A 19435-nucleotide genomic window follows, 5' to 3' on the forward strand; every position below is an offset into this window, starting at 1 on the left:
GGTAAAAGAGGTAAAATTTTATTCCAGCACCTTCAGATTCAAAGGGTTAGAAGAAAGGTCCTAAAAAGACTATTCTGCCCCCCTATATCTGAAATGGCAGGTGGGATGAGTCTGTCCACATAAAAAGTCTGGCCAGAGGATGAAGTGCGGGTTGTACGGGGCTGCTCCCCAACACTTGGCTGCTTCTTGGTCACACAGGCACACCATTTTTTCACATCTGTCTGTCAGGTTATCTGCAAAAGAAAATGTGAGCGGAGGATGAGAGATTCGGTATCGGACGAAGGCAAGAAACAGTTTTAAGAGGAACAATTCCCTAATAAAGCAATTCTTAGGGAACTGAGGCTGTGGGAGCAGGGAAAGAGAAGGACTGACATGTCATGTTGTGTGTGGATCTGACCCTCCCCTGTCCTGCCTCTGTCAACAGGTCTGACCTTAACTGTGACCGAGAGCATCAGAAAGTAGCAGCTAAATGTAAATTGACAATACTTATAAAAATCTGCCCAGCACAGAGCGCTCCCCGCTTCTAGAGCTGTGTGAACAACGGGGGGTTAGTTCAGTGGCCGAAGATAAAAAAGAAAATTATTTCAGCTTAGCCTGAGCTAAAAACATTCCATTTTCCCTCAGTAAGTCAACTTCCCTTTCAACTCCTCCCTCTGCAAATCAGACCAATTTCAAAAGAAAAAATGCTGCTTTGAAAGGAAGAGTCTCCCGGAGGGACATCCGGAAACCTAAGGGTATAGAAGCACCCACCGGGCATCCTTCGCTCGTGCTCCGTAAGTTGCTCTTACATCTCTCTGATCACGCCAGAGGAGCCAAGGAACTCCACAGCAGGGTCAGGTACCTGATTTTTATGAGTCAGCAGCTAACAAAGCTGATCAAAATCATACATATGGAACTATTTATAATGCAATTATATGACCACATGACTAGGTAAGGACCATAAGGCACATCAAAGCAAATAGCTCAGGTGGCTACATTGCAAATGACTGATTTTGGGTTAATGAACCCCCTCCCACCTATAGGTGGCTTAAAGGCAGCTGTTGGGCTAATATTATTTCAAAGCACGGTGCCTTGTTTATTCGAGGCTGCTGCTATAGGTTATCTAACACCCACCAAACCCTGCACTAGGCAAAGTTTAAAGTGTGAGTTCATGCCAGTGCACGTTTGCTCCAAAACCAACTGCAGAGAGTAAAGGAATCTTTCCAGATTTCACTGGACGTTGCTGCATCAACCCTGTATCTGATAAATAAGAAGAGCCCATATTTCTTAAGCTTTTCTGAAGAGAATCACGTGTTTACTGGTAAAAAGTGTTTCAAGGGTCCCACCGATGAGGATTCAGCACTAAGTCCATTTTTTTCTTAGCTACCAGTCCTGCCTGATTTTCTCCTTGCCTTCTGCTCCTTGAGTTCTTCCTGTGCCATGCCAACCGCTGTCAGTCTAATGTGAGTACAAGAGTCTGGCTTGGCAGTAATTTCTGTTAGAGCAGAATGATTTTTTTGACCAGCCCCCACAACTTACAGCCTTTTCTATATTCCAGATATTAATTGAATGGAATTCGCCTACACGTGATGGCGTATCTGGACAAAAAAATATGGTTTTGCCAATTTTTTTCATTCCATGAACAAAACTGCCTAGCAGTAGCAAAAGGAGGATAAGTCCCAGGTAAAATGGGTTTCTGTTTAATTTATCTGAAAACATCTGTGTTTATGATACAGTGCCAGGCAACAGGCATTTATTTCCTCTTGCATAGAAAGGACAATGCAAGCAGTTCTGCCTCTAATGTTTCTGGACATCACTACCCTAGGCCCAGCAAGCATAACTGGAAATCATAGAATCACAGAATCATAGAATCATTGAGGTTGGAAAAGACCTCTAAGATCATCGAGTCCAACCGTCAACCCAACACCACCATGCCCACTAAACCATGTCCCTAAGCGCCTCATCTACTCGTCTTTTAAATACCTCCAGGGATGGGGACTCAACCACTTCCCGGGGCAGCCTGTTCCAATGTTTCACCACTCTTTCAGTAAAGAATTTTTTCCTCAATGTCCAATCTAAACCTCCCCTGCCGCAACTTGAGGCCATTTCCTCTCGTCCTATCGCTTGTTACTTGGGAGAAGAGACCGACACCCACCTCACTACAACCTCCTTTCAGGCAGTTGTAGAGAGCAATGAGGTCTGCCCTCAGCCTCCTTTTCTCCAGGCTATTATTCATCCCTTTTGTTTGAATGGGATCAGACATGATACCTTTACACCTCAGTAAAACCTGCTGTGCTGTAGCCTGGGGTAGGAAATTTGCCTTCAGAATGCATTTCTATTGTTCCTCCCCGTGGGGCATGTCAGGGGAAGTGAAGCCTGCTGAGAGCTTGCGGAAAACAGTTGATGGATGCTTCTCAGGCCTCACCTGGACATCAGTTAAGGAATTAATGGCATTTTTTTTAACTAATGCTTGTTAGCCAGGTTGGAACAACTGCAGCCCAGTGCACTTTTATGGGACATACATTGCACATGTTTCAGGGACTTGATGATATGTCTCTCATCCGCAACTAGGATTATTCCTTCACAGCAAAAAGAAAGAGCATTTTTTTTCATATCAAAATAGCTAGCAGAAAATATCAGCCAGCTATGGAAATATGGTTAAGCGGGAAGGAGAGCAGTTATACATTAAAGCGATACATTCCTTAGCCAGCACTTTGTATTTAATAGGTTGTTCTGGCACTTGGAAAAGAGCAACTGCAGATGTGTTGTGCCACATCCTGTATCTGCTGGCACATTTTCAGCTGCCGGAGAGGCTGAGGATTGCACCAGTAGAATATGGTCTTCTGACAAGGTAGAAATAGTCTTTTAATGTTCAAGCAAGTAAGTTTGATGATATGGGGACAAGTTTTACTCTCACATGTTTCTTTTCAAACTTTCGAAGTGTTCTACAATGGATTTTACCATCAGGGACTTTTTGAAGACTTAGAAATAGAAGTGACAAATTCTAAGACTCAAGTCATCTGGTGTATGTCAAAACAAACTGGTGCGAGCCACTGACGGGCTGTGACTGTGCAATTCAAGACCTTCTTGACTGGGTACCAGCTGTAGAGCTGAGCACAGCCTACATTCACTGTACGCCTGTGGCACTTGAGAGCATTTGACTCTGCAAGTTTCAAAATCCCCACTGGAGCCCTCGGGCTTTAGGCTGGAGTCCCACACGAGGCAAAGATGCAGGCTGGCACCCTGTTTAACCTGCCTTACAGACATGAGTAATAGCATGGCTCTCCTCTAGCAGTACATAATGGCAAGTAAAACGGTGAACAGTCCCACTGGAGGGAGGGCCAAAACTGCCACAGGAAGACCACCCCTGCAGAAGTGGTCACAGGCAGACCATCGCACAGCTTTGGGAAGGCGTCTTTAAGGAGCAGGTGTACTTAATGCGGGTGGACAGAGACCCTCCAGAGAGGCATCTGCATCCTTGCCAAACTGAGATGGCTCGTCCGCTCCATGGCCCCCACTCCTGCTCTTCAGCCTGGGGAGGACTCAGGTTACCTGGGACAGGTAGTGCCGGGGCTCCAGCCTTCCTCCCAGCTCCAGCTGGGGACTCTCGGCAAGCCTAGTGATCCAGGCAAGGGATGGGAAGAGAGCTCAGAGGAGAACAGATATTGCCCAAAGCGGCTTTAAAACCATCTCAGCGTACACAGACCTACCTCTGAGGCCCACAAAGCTCCTAGGTCAGCCTATGCGCCTGCAGAGGAGGGAGCAAAACGAACCCAACGCGAGCGAGCATTTCCTTACCGCACCGCACGGCGTTCTGCTCACATGCCCACCGGTACTGCTGCGCCTTGGGGCTGCAGCCTTCCTTCTCTGCCTTGTCATAGCAGCAGTCGTGCCTGTGGCAGCACCTGGGAGAGAATAAAATGTAGAGTTTGGGCTCAGGCATCCTGCATGTTTTGCTCAGGGGTGTTTGCACATACTCCAGGAGTGCTCCACTCACGCACCGCTTACAACAGCAAGGTTTGCCCCAGCCTGTCAGTAAATCGTCTGTTGATGAACCAAGCATCCTAGCATCTCTTTGAAAGCCCATGTGGCTCGGGAGCTCATTAATGCCGTACTTGCTCCCATGACCATTGTGCTTCTTCCTCCAAGCTTTTGCCCTCAGAAAGGCAGATGTGGTCAACACATGGTAGTCCCATTCACTGAAACGGAGCTGAAGCGTTCCTATGAGGTGCGTGATGCTGGCTCACTGGCTTAGGCTTAGACCCATCTCAGAATTTGGAGTTGGGATGTTTTTTGCCTTTCTCAGCATCACCAAGTAGCTTCATCTCTTCAGTTCACCTGGACCTGCCACGTGCTCTTTGACCCATCCAGTTTCTGAGAGATGGCTACAAACTCATCAGCCTCAATGGTGGGATTCATATCAGCTAACTTCAGATCCCTCAATGTAAACATCTCCATCTAAGGCATTGATCTATACTGCCTTTATGCATGTCTGGGACACAGTTCATATTACGCTGCAGAGATCTAACATAGGTGAAAAACATTGCATTTGAAAGTGCAATTACTTTTCATTGACCATAGAGGGGGCTGGGGGTGACTAGCTCAGCTGATGATATCTGTCCTACAGACTAGTCAGTGAGATAATTCCTACTATCAATTACTTCAGAATTTACAGAAAACTTGACCCCACTTGAATTTTATTCTGGTAGTTTAGTGACTCAAAATATACCGAGAAAAGATTCAGCACTTAGAGAGGTTGTCTGCCAGATAACGGAGGTTGTTTGAGCAAGGACACAAGGTCAGAGGCTGGAGCCAGAGAGGAGTGACAGAAGCTTCTGCATTTCCAGAAGCTGTCCCTGCAAGATCACTGGGATTCTACAGAGAAACCACTCTACTAATTGGGAAGCACCAAGGCAAGCTGATCTTAGGGGTAAATGAATAGCAGACAGCTTTTAGGGAACTTGAGTCCTAGATGTGAATGCCTTCAAGACGTGGATGAGCTGGCCAAGAGGGAGCATGGCTGTGCTGACTGCCCAAATCCAGCTGAAGACCTTGATCGTTATCTTCAAGGCCTGAGACCAGTGTACATGAAGTCAATAAAAGTCTGCGATGCACTCTGGGATCCACCATTATATCCCTCTGGAAAAGTGGAAAAATCCTGCAAGAAGGATAAAGGTCCCTTGTGCAGGAAGTGGGGCTTCTCCGAAGACCCGTTGGGAGCTGCCAGTACCTTACCCGAGAGCTGAGGAACATCACGAACTTCATCACCCTATGCTGCAGGAGGATTTTGCCCTTTTAGAAATTGGTTTACGGATATGAGGGCTGGTGGGCTGTGTGAGGTGATAAAGCCCAGGAAAAAACAACAATTTTTGAAGCGCAAAGAAGAAGATCCACCACTGACGCAAATTCTAATAAAATGACTGGAACTAGATCAGGTGAATCATGTGAAAGAGACAACAGGATCAGACCAGTCAGATCAAATACAGCCTTCAACTACCCCCTGTGATTACACGCAGGCTGAATTTAGTCTGACTGAGCTCCCGATTTAGTAATTAAAGTAGCAATTTCATCCCACGGATGAGTCTGCAAACTAAATGCCTTTTTTTTCTCAGCTTGCAAAGGTGAAACCTGTGTGATGATTACAACCAGCCTACTCACTGCATTGTGAAACCTAGAAATGTAAGTTAGCAGTAGCAGACTAGTATCGCCCTCCATGCCAGCTCCTCAAAGGACTTCAGAATAGGACTAAGCCCTATGGCATATACATATCTAGAAGTTTTCCCGTGAGGAGTTACAGCAATTGCTGTAACTGAGAAGACCTTATTAGCTCGTGGAACCGGTTCTTTTGGACATGACGGCAGTAACAGGCTGTGGGTCAGTAACAGTTGGTCCAGTAACACCTCACTCCTGGGCTTGTCCTGAAGAGGTTAGAAGTGAAAGGCCAAAGGAGAGAAGAATTCGCAGCCTTGTGGAAAGTGTGAAAGTCTCAGCTTCCTCCAACATGTGAGTCCCTATGCAGTGTGCCATATGATATGACTGGGATGGACTACGGCACTGAGCTACAACTGGGGCACGTGTCATCTGGAGGAGCTGCTGTAGCCCGGGGCACCCTGGCTAACATACCTGAAGCTGCAGCACAGCCTCATCCATCCTCAAGGAGGTAGATGGCAGAGCGGGCCTATCATGGGTGTCTCCTATATGGGGGACAGAGCACAAGAGGCCGAGGTGGAGAGCCAGGAACCAGGCTGAGCTGAGGCAGAGTGCCGGCTGTAGAAATCGTAGGGTTTGTGAGGTCTGAAGAGTGAATCAGTAGTCAAGTCAGTAAAGTTGGTGTCAGTGATGGAGGACTGTGGGGAGGAGGAACAACACAAGGGTAGACAGGCAAAGGGAGGAGTTAGGAACCTGTGGGCCAAGGCAATGAAATTGCTCTTCATGGAGAGCCAAAGGGAACGAACAGAAAAAGAGGTAGGAGAAAAGTGAGAAAAGATCTCGGAGGGAGCGAAAGATGGTCTGTGAATCAGGCAAGGACAACCAAAGGTGGACTAGAGATGTGTGCTAGCTAGCTGTGAGAACTCGCTGCTCCTTAGCTGGCTTGGCAAAATCAGGGGGATTGCATAAATTCTGCAGGACCACAGGATTTGAGGCACAATTCTGCTTCCACTTACACCGTCTCCTCTTAATGCTACCCTTAACTGCAGAGAGGTGACATGTACTTACACCAGCTTCCACTTACATCAACACAAAGCGAGAAGACTTTGACTCATATTTTACAAACATCTCTTTCAGATGCTCTGAAAGAACTGCCAGGGAATGAAGACTGAGGAAACCTATCACTGTCCTTTGCTACCTTCAATGGTCCCATCCTGTCTGGAAATGCCCTTTCCTGCACCTGGGTCAGAGCGTGGTGTTAAGCTTTTAATAACCAATAACCTGCTAACGCTTGGTTAGACCAACACAAACAGAGTCAGCCAACACTATGGCAGAGCACTGGTCAACAGGTATGGAAAACAAATACAACCGTGTCACTTAGTTAGTAAGCAACCTGTTCATCACCTCTGGGCTACGGGACAGCCCTAATGGCTACAGACAGCTCCTGCTGGCCCGCAGGGATCAGCTGGCCAGATCCCCGTGTTGAGCAAATGCCATTAAGGTAAGAATTTGTCACGTTGTGTTTGTCATGTTAACAGCACAGCCACCGCTGTGTGTCCTTTTGTTTTGCTTTAACTCGGCAACTGAGGGGAAATCTTACTCCTCCCTGTGAGTTTGCCAGGACTTAGATGAGCCATATATGCCACCCTGCCTTTCACAGCATTCGGTGTTTTCAGGGAGATGCTGAGCACCTTCAGGTCCTGCTTTACAAAATGGGTGCTGCGGCAATCCGGGGGAACAGGAAGGAGAAGGAGAAACAAATCTATTGACTTTATGCGGAAGAGATGCCATTATGTCTTGAAGTGGTGGGACTGCGAGAGTGGAACAAAAGGGAAAAGGTAATTACTGACAACACCACATCAAAGTCAATGTGTGGAATAAACCTTATGAAAGGATTACCCACTCAACGGCTTTTCTTTTTTTTTCCCCGTAAAGGAGAGGTGCTTAGATGCACTCTAGCTCTGTCTAGACAGATTGACTGAATTACTCACAAGAAAATTACTCCTTTTGTAAGGGTCTCAGTAACGGAGTGAGTCGTTTCAAACAGTGTTTGTCACTCAAGGCCAGTAGTTTTGTCACTCCGCTCCTTTCTTTTTTAGAATAGCAAATATGGAAAATAATGTGGTCACTTTGACAGGCATGGGGTACTCAACCGCACTGATTTTTGCAGTAGTTCTCCGTAACAGATATCAGAAGTTTCCTCTAGCAAACATAAAACGGAAATTTTTAGGGCTAAATCTAGTGGGGCATTGCTGATTCTTTGTAGCTGAGAACCTAACTAAAAACCTTTCTTTTTTTTTTTTTTCCCCAGCCAAGCATTGCAGCTAAGGAATAATAATTAATGCACTTAACAGATCAAGCCTCCTTTTTACAAACTATCTGGTATTTTGAGGCATTTCCAGTTGCAGAGTCTCATTTTCTGCCATTAGAATAAAACCCACATCCCATGGAAATCAAACGGCAGCAGAAACACCGTCTGATGAACACATGGCCATATTTTACTCTCTGTCTGTTTTTCAGGAGTGCTGACCACTCGCATCTCTCAGTCGCCTAAACTTGGGGCGTCACTCGACCTCTATGGAAAACAGCTTTTGGGTGACTCCGCTCAGCCCTTCGGTAAAAGAAGTACTCCAGATTAGTGGAGTCGTGTTTTACTTTAAAGGCCTGATTATGAGAGTTGGTAAAGGGCTAACAAAAATAATAAACACGTTTACAGACACTTCTGTAGATGGTGATAAGCAGGTCAAGAGATACTACTGAAAATTAAAGGAAATCTCTGCACCTGAAAGCTATGACACTTTGTGGGCAGTTACTCATTATTTTAAGTCCCGTATGGACTGTTTCGTAGATGAAATGTTTCATAGATACAAACCAGGGACATGAAAAGAGGCCTTTGGGAGTGAAACGTCTCGCTGCATTAATGAAGACAGCTCCACTAGTTTTAAGGCACACCTGCTCTTTTATGCCCACAGAGAAGTTGGCCTTTAACCTTGGCATCTTTTCTTCCTTTTTTTCCTTCGTCCAATTCAGCAAAGTTTGGTTCTGTAGCAATGCGAAATGTGTCCAACAGCTGGATATTCTGGAAAGCTTGGTTTCCTTCCCAGTGCGCTGCACGCTGCCTTCGCCCCTGTTAAAAGCAGCGCTTGCTTATTGGTAACACCTGGACTGTTGACTGTAGATAAACAGATAGACTTGTGTGCTCTGTCTTTGAGGTTTAAAACCAGACAAGATTGCAAATAACAGGCTCAGAGCACACAAGAGTCCACCACGCTCAGGATTTACATGTGTGCTAATCGCAAAGTACAAGAAACCTTTGATCGCAACACCTCCTAGACTCATTGCTTTTAGCCTCGGGAATAACAAGCACAGCATCTTCCCCGCTAACAAAGAGGGGAAATAACACCATGCTCTACCCTGTTGTTGTTCTTCCTTGATTCAGTGTGAATTAACAGGCAATGAAGGCAACAGGTTTGGTTACTCTTTGCGACGATCTGGATTTCCTCCTGAGGATAAACAGTGATATTCCCATCGTTGCCATTTTCAGGACCTGGGTGAAATAACCCTCCAAATAACTTGGTCACTCCTCTTTTTGCTCTCTATGAATAAACATGCAGCTATTTCATTTAATCATATCCTGGTTCCTCCTTTGCCCTCCACCCCACAGAGTACCAGGTCCCAAGAGCTCTGCTCTCATCCAGAAGGTGGTTAAATCCTCATTCAAACCCTAAGTGATACATGGGTCCTCACTCACAATTGCCCAGTGCTGTTCATATACACTAAGTTCCCCCTCCACGAGGCAGTGACGAGTTCATGGAGTCACAGGAGTATGAACAGGGAAGACTGGGGAGATCTGCACTGCTTCTGGACACATAGTTGAGGTTCTTCTTACCAGTCTGTTTTATCTTTAGGCCAGCCTTGTCCTCCCAGTCCACAGTAGCATCCGTAGCCAATATATGCCAAGGGAGACCGTCCCGTGCCACACGATATAGCTCCTGCCAATTCGATGATTCCTCGGGTATGCAGCGAATGGGATTTTCCCAGAGCATCCTTCCAAACTGCAAAGACAGGACATGGCTTCACACAGGGATTAAACACACCTGATGATGATTTTCTTAAAGTCCTTAAAGGGGGATTTTTTTGGTCTTGACTGGTTGGTAGGGTACAGCCTTGACAATCTAATTAGCCTTCACATTCACCCTGCAAAGGGGCTCTGCGGGGGCCTTAGCTGAGGGCTGGGCTATCCAGGAGGTGGATGCTCAGGGACCTCAATTCAAGGAAAACTTACTAGCTCTGGTATGCTAGTATGTGATTGCAGCTATATTGCATCTGGGAGCAGGGTGCCCAGTTTTGCACATCACAGAGCCCAAGCTGTTAAGCTTTGTAGGGCCTGTGCCAGCACCCTGCAGAGCCAGCTGGGCTTCACTGCACCCCAGAGCTCCCAAACCTGGGGAAGTTTACTAGCTACACTGTGGTCCCAAGTGGGACAGGGAGCAGCAGAAAACAAGCACACAGCCAGACCTAACCTGGGCTCTACAGAAAAAATGAGGTTTCCTATGTTGCCCAAGATGTCTTATATTATCCGAGTTTCCCCTCCTATTTAGGATATTTTAACCCATTCTCCAGATGGCAAAGAGCTGACAGTACTATTAATTTGCGTACAGGGATAGCTACAAGTCCCTGAGCCCATAAGGTATACCTTGTCAAGGATAGAGTGCCTATGTTACCCAAGATGTATGCATATGGGCTTTCTTTTGAGCATTTCAAAGTGCTGGCAACACTTACATCTGCTTCCGTTATTATGTTCCATTTAAGTTGTAACATCAGGTTGGCTGCATTAATTTGGAAAAGAAGCGAAAGGAGCTCTGTGTCAGCTGAAGTGTGCGGGTGGCCACCCAAACCAGTCTGGAGTTTTTTGAGTGTTGTGATTTCACATGTTAATTTGCAACTTTTTTAGAAACCACAGACTCTACCTTGCAGTAACTGTTATGGAAACCAAGAGTACCCTGTCCCTAATACTCAAACCACTGTGATGCTCAGCTGCAAACACTGATGCTTATCACGTTAACGATAGCAACAAATAGGAGCGTTTATTGCCTGGGTTTACTGTGAAGGACCAAGTGCGCTTTGCACAGCTCTATCGTGCATGGCAAAGCTGCTCACCAGTAGCATCAAACCCCCAGACCAACCGCCTAACCCATCCGCTCGTCCCAGCCGTGCACAGCCGCTGCGAAAAGAAAAGCCTGCCAAAACGGGGGGACTTTGCGGGGGGCTTGGGTGGAGAGAGAGGTGACGCCTGGGAGCTGGGAACCCACCACCGAAGTTGCTTTGCCACCTGCCCCTGGCTATTGCAGCACGCTTGACCTCTTCAAAGTGCTGTGCAAACATGGACTAATTAATCCCCTAAACCACCCGAGGACTCAATACTATTATTAAAACAGTTGCTTTCCTTTTAAAACCTAGCCTCTAATCTCCTTCCTTGGGCCTCTCCCTGCATCTCCTGGGCTGGCTCGCCCTCCCAGCCTGATCCAAACCCCCGGCAAGGACAAGGAGGGTCTCTCCCCGTGAAGAACAAGGCAGGGCTTTGCTCCCTCTCTGCAGCCCGAGCCCCCAGCAGGAACAAGCGCTTCCCTCCACCATTTCCACCCTGGTGATTGGCGCCTCAGGCAGTCCCAGCGGGCGCGGGGTTTCGCACAGCCTCCTTATGCTTCCCGGGGCATTCCTTAGGGATTAAATGCACATTCCTGAAAAAGTAACTGCGCTGCTCACCTAAACACTGCTTGAGTGTTCAGGTTTCATGCTAAAAACGCATTAGGCGGGTGTTATTCAAAACTAAAGAGATGACCTAGTTCCCTTGTCTAAACAGCAGGGGCTCTGGAGTTAGGAGCAGGCTCAGCTCTCAGGCGCCCGAGGGGAAATCACAAGTAGTGAGCTGCTCTGGATTTTGGGTGAAAAATCATGCTTTTTCAACCTGTTGCAGTTTGCAGACCCTGAAAATGTTCCAGTGGAGACAAAAACTTCTTTGTAGGCATTCAGGCCTCCTGACGAGCGGCCTGCATTTTTTTCTTTCTATGACCTCTTAAGCCAGGACTGCTGGACTTGGTCTGTTGGCCACTGGCTGAAAACAGCTGAGGTTGGTGTAAGGTAACTGCACCTCACGCAGAAGAAGAAAGGCCATTCTTCTTTTGGGGATATCTCTGAAGATCAAGGAACTGTAATTACAGTGCGGAGCTGCTCATGAAAGCGGAGAGAAAGCCCCAAAGGGAATTGAGTCCAAAGGACGGTGCTTAGGGCTGCGCGCTCTGCGAGAGCTTGAAATAACGTGGGCATCCAGGCGGCCTCTGATGTTCCTGTTTCGTTCTTTGAAAGCTGGCTGGGTTTTGAGCTGACGGCGGGTTGCTGCAGCTGAGAGGTCAGCCCCAGCAAGTACGTTTTGATATCCAGGTGCATGGCTAATAACTTGACCAAGAACTGAAATTGCTTTTTCTGTGCTGGGCAGCCAAGCCAACGCAGCTGGGAAAGCCTTGAAAAAGTCTGAGTCTCCACAGCAGCCTGCATTTAGCCACATCTCCCATTAGGAGCATGTCCAATCATTAGCTATACTCCTAACAGGGCGCCTTAGCAGAGAACATACCTGTAGGGAGGTGAGCAGAAGTGGATCTGACAACTCACACTTTCTATTTCCTGCTTAAATGGGCAGCCTTTGCTGTAGATTAAGGCAAAGTTTTGGGGTTTATTTTCAAACTGTACTGCAGGTATAATCTCAGACCTGCCGGTTTATGGTTGTGTTGCCTCTGTGTGTAGGGGCTTTATGTTAGCAGACATTTATGGCTTTTTTTAACAGGCTTTTTAAAAATTATTTTAAATTCAGATGAATTGAAAACTGCTTACTCCACAGTCACTGGTATAAAAAGAGGGTATTTCTATGAAGAAACACAGACGCCAACAACTTTGTAGCAGAAAACTATCCAAAAAGAAAATGACCCATGTTTATACAGCCCCAGCTATGTAAACTGCCAGGGAAGTAAAGTGGGCAGGCGGCTCACGTACACAGCCCTACGCTATAAAGTTGAAAAGAGTTGAGCAGCGCTTTTTTTTCTCACTTGGCCAAACCACACCGAGGTGCCTGCCGTGAAGCAGGCAAAGCTGACAGCAAGGGGAGAGGCTGTTCCGGGACAGGGGGAGGCATGGGGAGGGAGAAGGACCGAGGGGTGGTACTCACCTGCCTGAAGCAGCATCAGCATCAGCAGCAGGCAGGAGCCCATGGGCAGATCGCTTCCACGCTCCTGTACGCCGGGGTTCAGCCGCTGGGATGCCCAGCAGCACCTCGCCGCGCTGCCAGGTGAGCCGAGGTGTGGGGTATGCTTAACAATCCTCCCGGGCTGCTGCTCCAGGGTTTATATATACATGGCTCTGCGCCCGTCTGAAGTGAAACACCCTCTTCTGCTACGTCCCTGAGCCCCAGCCCAGGTCCAGTCCGTCCCCGCAGCGGGCTCCTTGCTGCGCGGGGAGAAGGCGAGGGCTGGCTCTGTTTGCCTAGCATCACCTTTGGGAGGGAGGGGCTGCTGGAAGGGCATTAGGCTGGTGGTTACCGGGACAGCCCCAGACACCCAGGCACTAAGCTGGGCTCCTTCTTTAAGCTGTTTGCTTACAGACCCTGGTTAACCTCTGAGTAGCAGCGGAGAAGGGAAGCCTGCAACCGGGCTTTCTGTGGCTTGGGCTCACTGCTGTGGCATCCCCCTGGCAAGGATTTTCTCTTTTTATAGATGACTCTTTCCAGGGTAATTTTTTTTTACATTATTTTATTTTAAGACATTATTTTTCACGTTTAAAAAGGAAGAGACAAAACTATAAAAATCCAACAGAAAGAATACTGTTAAGTGCAAGTATCTAATTATAAACTGACAAACAGAGCTAATTCTGTGCCATTCCTGAGGGAAAAATACCCTCTTGGCCTGTTGCTGCACCTGACTAAGACCAATTGATTTCCTGAAGACTTGTCAGTATGTGGGTCCCAGCCACGGCAACAGACCAGCAGTTGGGGACAGTCCCCCGGGGCCAGCCGTGCTCTGGTCAGACCAGGCAGCTGGATCGGCAAGGTGGCCTCCCCCTCACACAGCCTCTGCTTGTGCGGGGCAGCAGGCAACGTGAGCGGGAGGGATGGCTGCAGTTATTTTGCCTTTGGGGTTGAAACGGCTTCACCCAGCCCTCCAGGGCTTTAAAACTCCTGCCTTGGGCAGTACAGCAGCCATCCGCCTTGTTGGGGTCTAAGCATCTGCCCCTTCCCTGGTGGGGGCATGATGGGCAGGGCTGGCTGCTCTGCTGGGAGAGGGAGAGGAGGGGAAGAAGGCTGCTTGCCCCTTCCCCTGCACAGCCCAGGCCCTTCTCAGCAGCACACCTTGCCCAAGTTCCCCATGGTAAAGCTGTGCCTCCCTTTTTAATGGCGTGGTTTTAAATATTTGCTTGCTAAATATTGGTACTCCAATCAAAGGTCAGCAGCAAGTCATTTACAGGGCTGCCTTCTGCTGAGACCAGCCCCGCCGCAGCAGCTGGCACTCTTTGCTGAGCAAGTTTTCAAGATACAGTATATACCGGGTGCCTTTGATTCAGGGCAAACAAAATGGCAGAATTGGGTAAATCTCATGACAACTGTGAGCCGGAAATCCCCTGCCCGTCGCCGCCCCTGTGATGGGCTGTGTGCTGGCAGCAGGCGAGGGAGGACATCGAGGTGAGCTGCTCTGTGCCCTGGCTCCTCCGCAACATTGGAGGGGCCCAGGAGGAGCTGTGCAGCTTACATCTCCTTCCTCAGAAACTCCCTTCAGTAATTATACATTTACTCAAGTAATAATGCCAAAACCTATGTATGTGAGCTGTTGCTGGCTAATATTTAACCTTAAGAATGTAAGTTTGCGGAAGGAGGATGCTGGAAGGCGGGTGTGCTGTATTCGAGGGCTCTGTGGATGCAGGCCCTCAAAATGGGAAGTGCAAAAAGAAGTCAGGCTTTACAGCACCGCATGGGGCCTGGCTGAACAAGACACCCTGTTAGAGCAAGCTCCATCCCTGACAGATACCTGGCGGGACCCATTCTTAAGTGGGGACCAAGGGGGAGGTGTGAGGAGCCTCTGTAGATGCTTTACGGGATTCCCAGGGTCCCCAAGCCCAGGGAAATGCCTTTGAGTGCCCGAAGTGTCTACTCTATGACTTGGGTTTATCAGAGTCATTTTGGTTTGAAAACCTACATCTAATCTTGTTCTTTCAAAGCCTTCCTGAATTACAAACCTGATCAAAAAAAAGCATTATAAATTTTCAGACCACAGTTTAATTCTATTCTTCCCTTTCTCACAGCCCCCTGTCCCCCAAATAATAGATAAGGTTTCTGTCCCCAGTTCAGCAATAAATACAAAATAAAGAAATACAGACTCCTTTGATAGCCAAATGTATCTGCAATGTTGGAAGAAGACTTCTGCAGGATATTAGGGAGGGATGCCCAAATCCAACCTTAAAATGGTTGGAAAGCAGAATTAATGTATTGTTTCTTTACGACTGTTTCACACTGCTGATGGGTCGAGTTTGTTATTTATCTGTGCAATTACTGATTACTGTTGCCTAAGTTAATCAGCATATTTATTAAATAGTATTAAGTGCTAATTGTGGTCTTACTATGTTATGGCAAGCGCATTGGGATCATGAGGGCATTTTTATTACTGTTTAGGGAAACAAAACGAATTCCCTGATCCCGCCCCTTCACATGCATTTTGCCTGTTACCTGCTTGAGCTCCGCTTTTCACTAGTAGCAAGAGACAGCACACGAGGGTGTGGGATATCATCTCAGCAAGCTCAGCTATACAGACTACTGGCTGTCCGAAACTGCATAGGGAATAAACTTACTTTGAGCCTCAGGTCACCTGCGTGGGGCAATCAGCCCATACTGCTGGAGGGCTATTTCTTCAGATGAACTAGCTCTGTTGAGAACAGAGCTCCCTTGGTTTGCACCACCAAAGCAGCTGGCCCTCAGGGATGATACTACCTCATGCTCTTGGGCTCCTTATTGTTGAAAGACACTATTAGGGAAAAGTTTTCAGCTAAAGGAGAGAAGAATTTATAAGGACTCCACATTTTTTAATGACATTTACCCGATGAGGGTAACATCTGAGATGTCAGGGTAACATCTGAGATGTCAGATGTTCTTGTAGAAGATGGGCTGTCCTTCATCCCATAGAGGCTGTTCTTTCTCAAATGAAATACCCAGTCACCTCTGTGGATGTCACCACCAACCGCAAGAAGAGGTCTCTGGTCAGCACCAGCAGATTCAACGATGCGTTTGTTGCCCAGGCCAAGGGCTTTTCCCATGAGGGGCAGAGGAATCTTTCTTGCAATACTATAGGCTTCAGAGGTTCCCTAAAGGAACTGCCCCCGCAAAGACTGGTTTATAGGAGGATGACTAAAAAGACTCAAGGATGCAGAATGACAGTTTGGGTAGTGGGAGTTAGAAAAGAAAATCAGTTCTCAAGGGAAACAAACTCCACGTTACCTGTTCAGAGGAAAAAAACCACATATCTAAGACTGCCACATGATTTGTCGTGACATAACCAGTTACAGAAGCAATAAAGTTAATATAACAACATATTAAGTAAACAGTCTTATTTAATATCGTCTTGCATGGAAAGTCTGTCCATGCTTTAGCGATGATACAGCCTAGCCAAACTTTGATGAGGAAAGACAACATTATTATTATTTTCATTTTATAACTCAGCCCCAAAAGAAAAGTTTTAAAAGTGGCTACTGGTTTGAGGGTGTCCAGTATGTATCTCCTTGAGCTTCAATGCTGCTGCGCGCCAGGTCTCATCTTGATGGTGGCATTTCTGAATAGTGAAGCTGGATGGCTCCAGCTCTCAAAGTCAATGCCTGCTTTTGTCTATAGTCAGTCACACACACACACACACACCCCACCTCAGGTGATGAAGAAGTAAGGCCACATCTCTCAGGCTTTTGATCTGGCATTTTTCTCCCAGCACGGTCTTAGAAGGTGCTGTCTCCTGAGCTGACTGTGTGGGCCTTCCCCTCAAAAGTCCTTTCCACATGAAATGTTCCCCTCCTGCACGCTGGCTCGCACTCCTCCCATGAAGGAGTGGACCTCATGGTCTACACGTATAATGCTGCTGGAAGGAAGGCAGGCAGAGCTGACACGAGTCCAGTGTTTGGAATGGTGAAGATGGTGGTCTAGAGTAGTCAGGGTTGAAATGTACTTGCAAAGGTGGAGTAAGAATTTTATGTGCTCCTGATCTGTACTGCGCCTTCCCCACCCAGGCCATCCTTTCCTCTGTCTCCCAGGAGGAGCTATGAACACATCTCTGTTTACATTATCTTTACAAACAGAAAAGAAAAATGTAATTTTTCTGTTGAGGACTGCCCATGAATTTAAACAACAGACTTCAAAACAATGACATGTCAAAACAAGTATTTTAATGGGCATCACCCTGACACACCAGGACAGGGATAAAGGAAATGATGGATTGTTGAAGGAGGGGGGGGGTGATGTGAGATGCTGAGGGAGCAGTAGCTTCTTCCTTAATTAGCATTGCTGGTTGTGGGGTAAACATCATGGGCCACATGCTAGGGAAGAGCTACACCACCCTGGCAGGTTCCTTTCCCTCTTCACGGCTGCCTCCAGTTCTCGTGAGGATCTGTTACCCCTCAAGCTCCGTTCATAACACATGAAACCCAGAGCTGCATCCCTTCACATATCCCTTCCCCAAGGCATGGGGAGAGGAGACACAACCCATGGAATGGAGATGGGGTGCAGGTGTCCCCTCGTTGTCCTCCTGCTCTCTCATTAGGTGGAGGGAGGTTGTGAGGGAGTGCAGTCACTGCATGGGGGGACTGCCCTGGCTGCCTCGTTCTCTCGTCACTGGAAATGTCAAGACACTTCTGACTTTAATGGTCTTCTCATCCGAAATGTTAGCGACACTACCTTTAATGCTCAGGCCTTCAGAAGTATCCATTTCCTAGTCTGGTCTGCCTGTAACTCCCTTTTTGCTGCAGAGCAAGCAGTTGTTCTGCCGCCTGCAGGACAGGCTCGCTTGGGAAGGGAGAGGCTCTTGTGTCCTCCAGAAAACATCGGGCTTCAGTGGACATCACATAACCTAGTGCATCTGTCAGGGCAATGGGGCCATGACCACAAAAAGGTTTTCAAGACTGCAATGTCCCTTGGCCACAGGTAGCCAGGACAACAGAAACACAGCATGCTCTTGCAATGTGGAGCTTGCTGCCACCACCACCTGGGGGCATTGCCGCTGATACAAACCAGGGAGAAGAGCATCTCTTTGGAACCATGTTGAGCGCTGCCTGTGGCAATACAAAGGGATGGGTGAAAACAGGCATACCTTATCAGCTGAGCACCTTAGACATTTGGCTCTCCTTTTAGAGCCCTGGTGACATTTCCCACTTAAAAGAGAAGATATATTACCAGAATTGAAGTACACCTAAAACAGGAACAGGCTGAATAAAGGCATCTTATTTAAATACTGACAAGACCTCAGGCTGCTTAGTTTATGAGATCCACCAAGAGGCTGGGCTGCTTCATCTGATAGAAGGCTGAGGGAACACACACACACAGAAATGAACGTACACTCTGATATCCAAGACAGGTTCCTGAAATGCCTCTGAGCTCCCTGAAGAGGAACGGCTAACATAAATGTCTGTGTCCATTTAACAGAAACCCCTGTCAGAGACAAAGCTGGAAGACCCGTGATACCAGTTCACACCAATGACACAAAGATTCATGATACTCATCCAGACTCTGAAGCCCATTAAAATACTTGTTTTGACATGTCATTGTTTTGAAGTCTGTTGTTTAAATTCATGGGCAGTCCTCAACAGAAAAATTACATTTTTCTTTTCTGTTTGTAAAGATAATGTAAACAGAGATGTGTTCATAGCTCCTCCTGGGAGACAGAGGAAAGGATGGCCTGGGTGGGGAAGGCGCAGTACAGATCAGGAGCACATAAAATTCTTACTCCACCTTTGCAAGTACATTTCAACCCTGACTACTCTAGACCACCATCTTCACTCAGCTCTACCAGTATATTCCAGTGCTGCCTATCTATGTAGTCTGCTGTGTACTGAGTCATCTCCTCCAAATGCTGTCTCCTTTAGCTTCTCATTTCCCCATTGTTCAGGCTTCGTTTTCCTTTTTTTCAATTGCTAAAAGTTTTCCTGCTTCCGCACTTGCCATCTCGCACTTCTCTCCTTCCACCTTTTGTCCCAACTTACCACTTTCACCTACAACATCATAAATAGCTTGAAGATTTGAAGACTCATGCTGGTACTGTCTCAAGCCTCAGGTACCAACAGAGACAGAAAAATGCTTTTTTTATTGAAGGCCTCCATTCATAACAGCAGTTGGCCCTGTCTAGATCGTGGAGCACCTGGGAGCTCTGAATCTTCCACTTTTAAGAGGACAGGCCATTAGAGACTTCCTGAAGAAAAGGAGCTATACCTTACACTACCTCCACTCCATTATCCAGATTGCTTTATTAGGATGCATCCAGTGTACAGACTAGTGTCTTTTATGTTTGATACCTGAATATATAAAGAGAAAGCCAATAATGGGCTAAATTTTAGGTGGTGTTCCTACTCCTCCAGGAAATGTGAAATCAAGCATTCCCTGAAGGTGCTACTACAATGATTCATGATCTGCTTTCCTGTAGCCCTGTTGAAGGCTGGCCATGAGCTCAAGGTTACTGCTGTAGATTTATTAGGAGGGGCACTGGAGAACAAGGGTTTAGCTGCTCTCTTTTCTTGACATCAA

General features: G+C 47.2%; 1 protein-coding gene across 1 annotated transcript; it reads right to left on the reverse strand.

Annotated features, from left to right (window-relative positions):
• On the reverse strand, positions 1-12900 carry LOC143155847 (phospholipase A2-like). The gene is made up of 4 exons (XM_076328825.1): positions 12848-12900; positions 9518-9683; positions 3778-3884; positions 1-233 (listed from the first exon to the last, which is right to left on the reverse strand). The coding sequence occupies exons 1-4, from the start codon at positions 12888-12890 to the stop codon at positions 70-72; spliced, it is 480 nt and encodes a 159-aa protein (XP_076184940.1). The 5' UTR covers positions 12891-12900; the 3' UTR covers positions 1-69.
• Between the last annotated feature and the right edge of the window lie 6535 nt (positions 12901-19435).

The sequence above is a fragment of the Aptenodytes patagonicus genome, chromosome 1, assembly GCF_965638725.1.
Source record: "Aptenodytes patagonicus chromosome 1, bAptPat1.pri.cur, whole genome shotgun sequence".
Classification (NCBI taxonomy): Eukaryota; Metazoa; Chordata; class Aves; order Sphenisciformes; family Spheniscidae; genus Aptenodytes; species Aptenodytes patagonicus.

Coding starts and splice junctions, on each gene's coding strand:
- LOC143155847 (XM_076328825.1), bottom strand. CDS start 12,890: ATGGGCTCCTGCCTGCTGCTGATGCTGATGCTGCTTCAGGCAG. Junction 3,885..9,517: donor CCTAAAGATAAAACAGACTG/GTAAGAAGAACC, acceptor ATTCTCTCCCAG/GTGCTGCCACAGGCACGACT. Junction 234..3,777: donor GCAGAACGCCGTGCGGTGCG/GTAAGGAAATGC, acceptor TTTCTTTTGCAG/ATAACCTGACAGACAGATGT.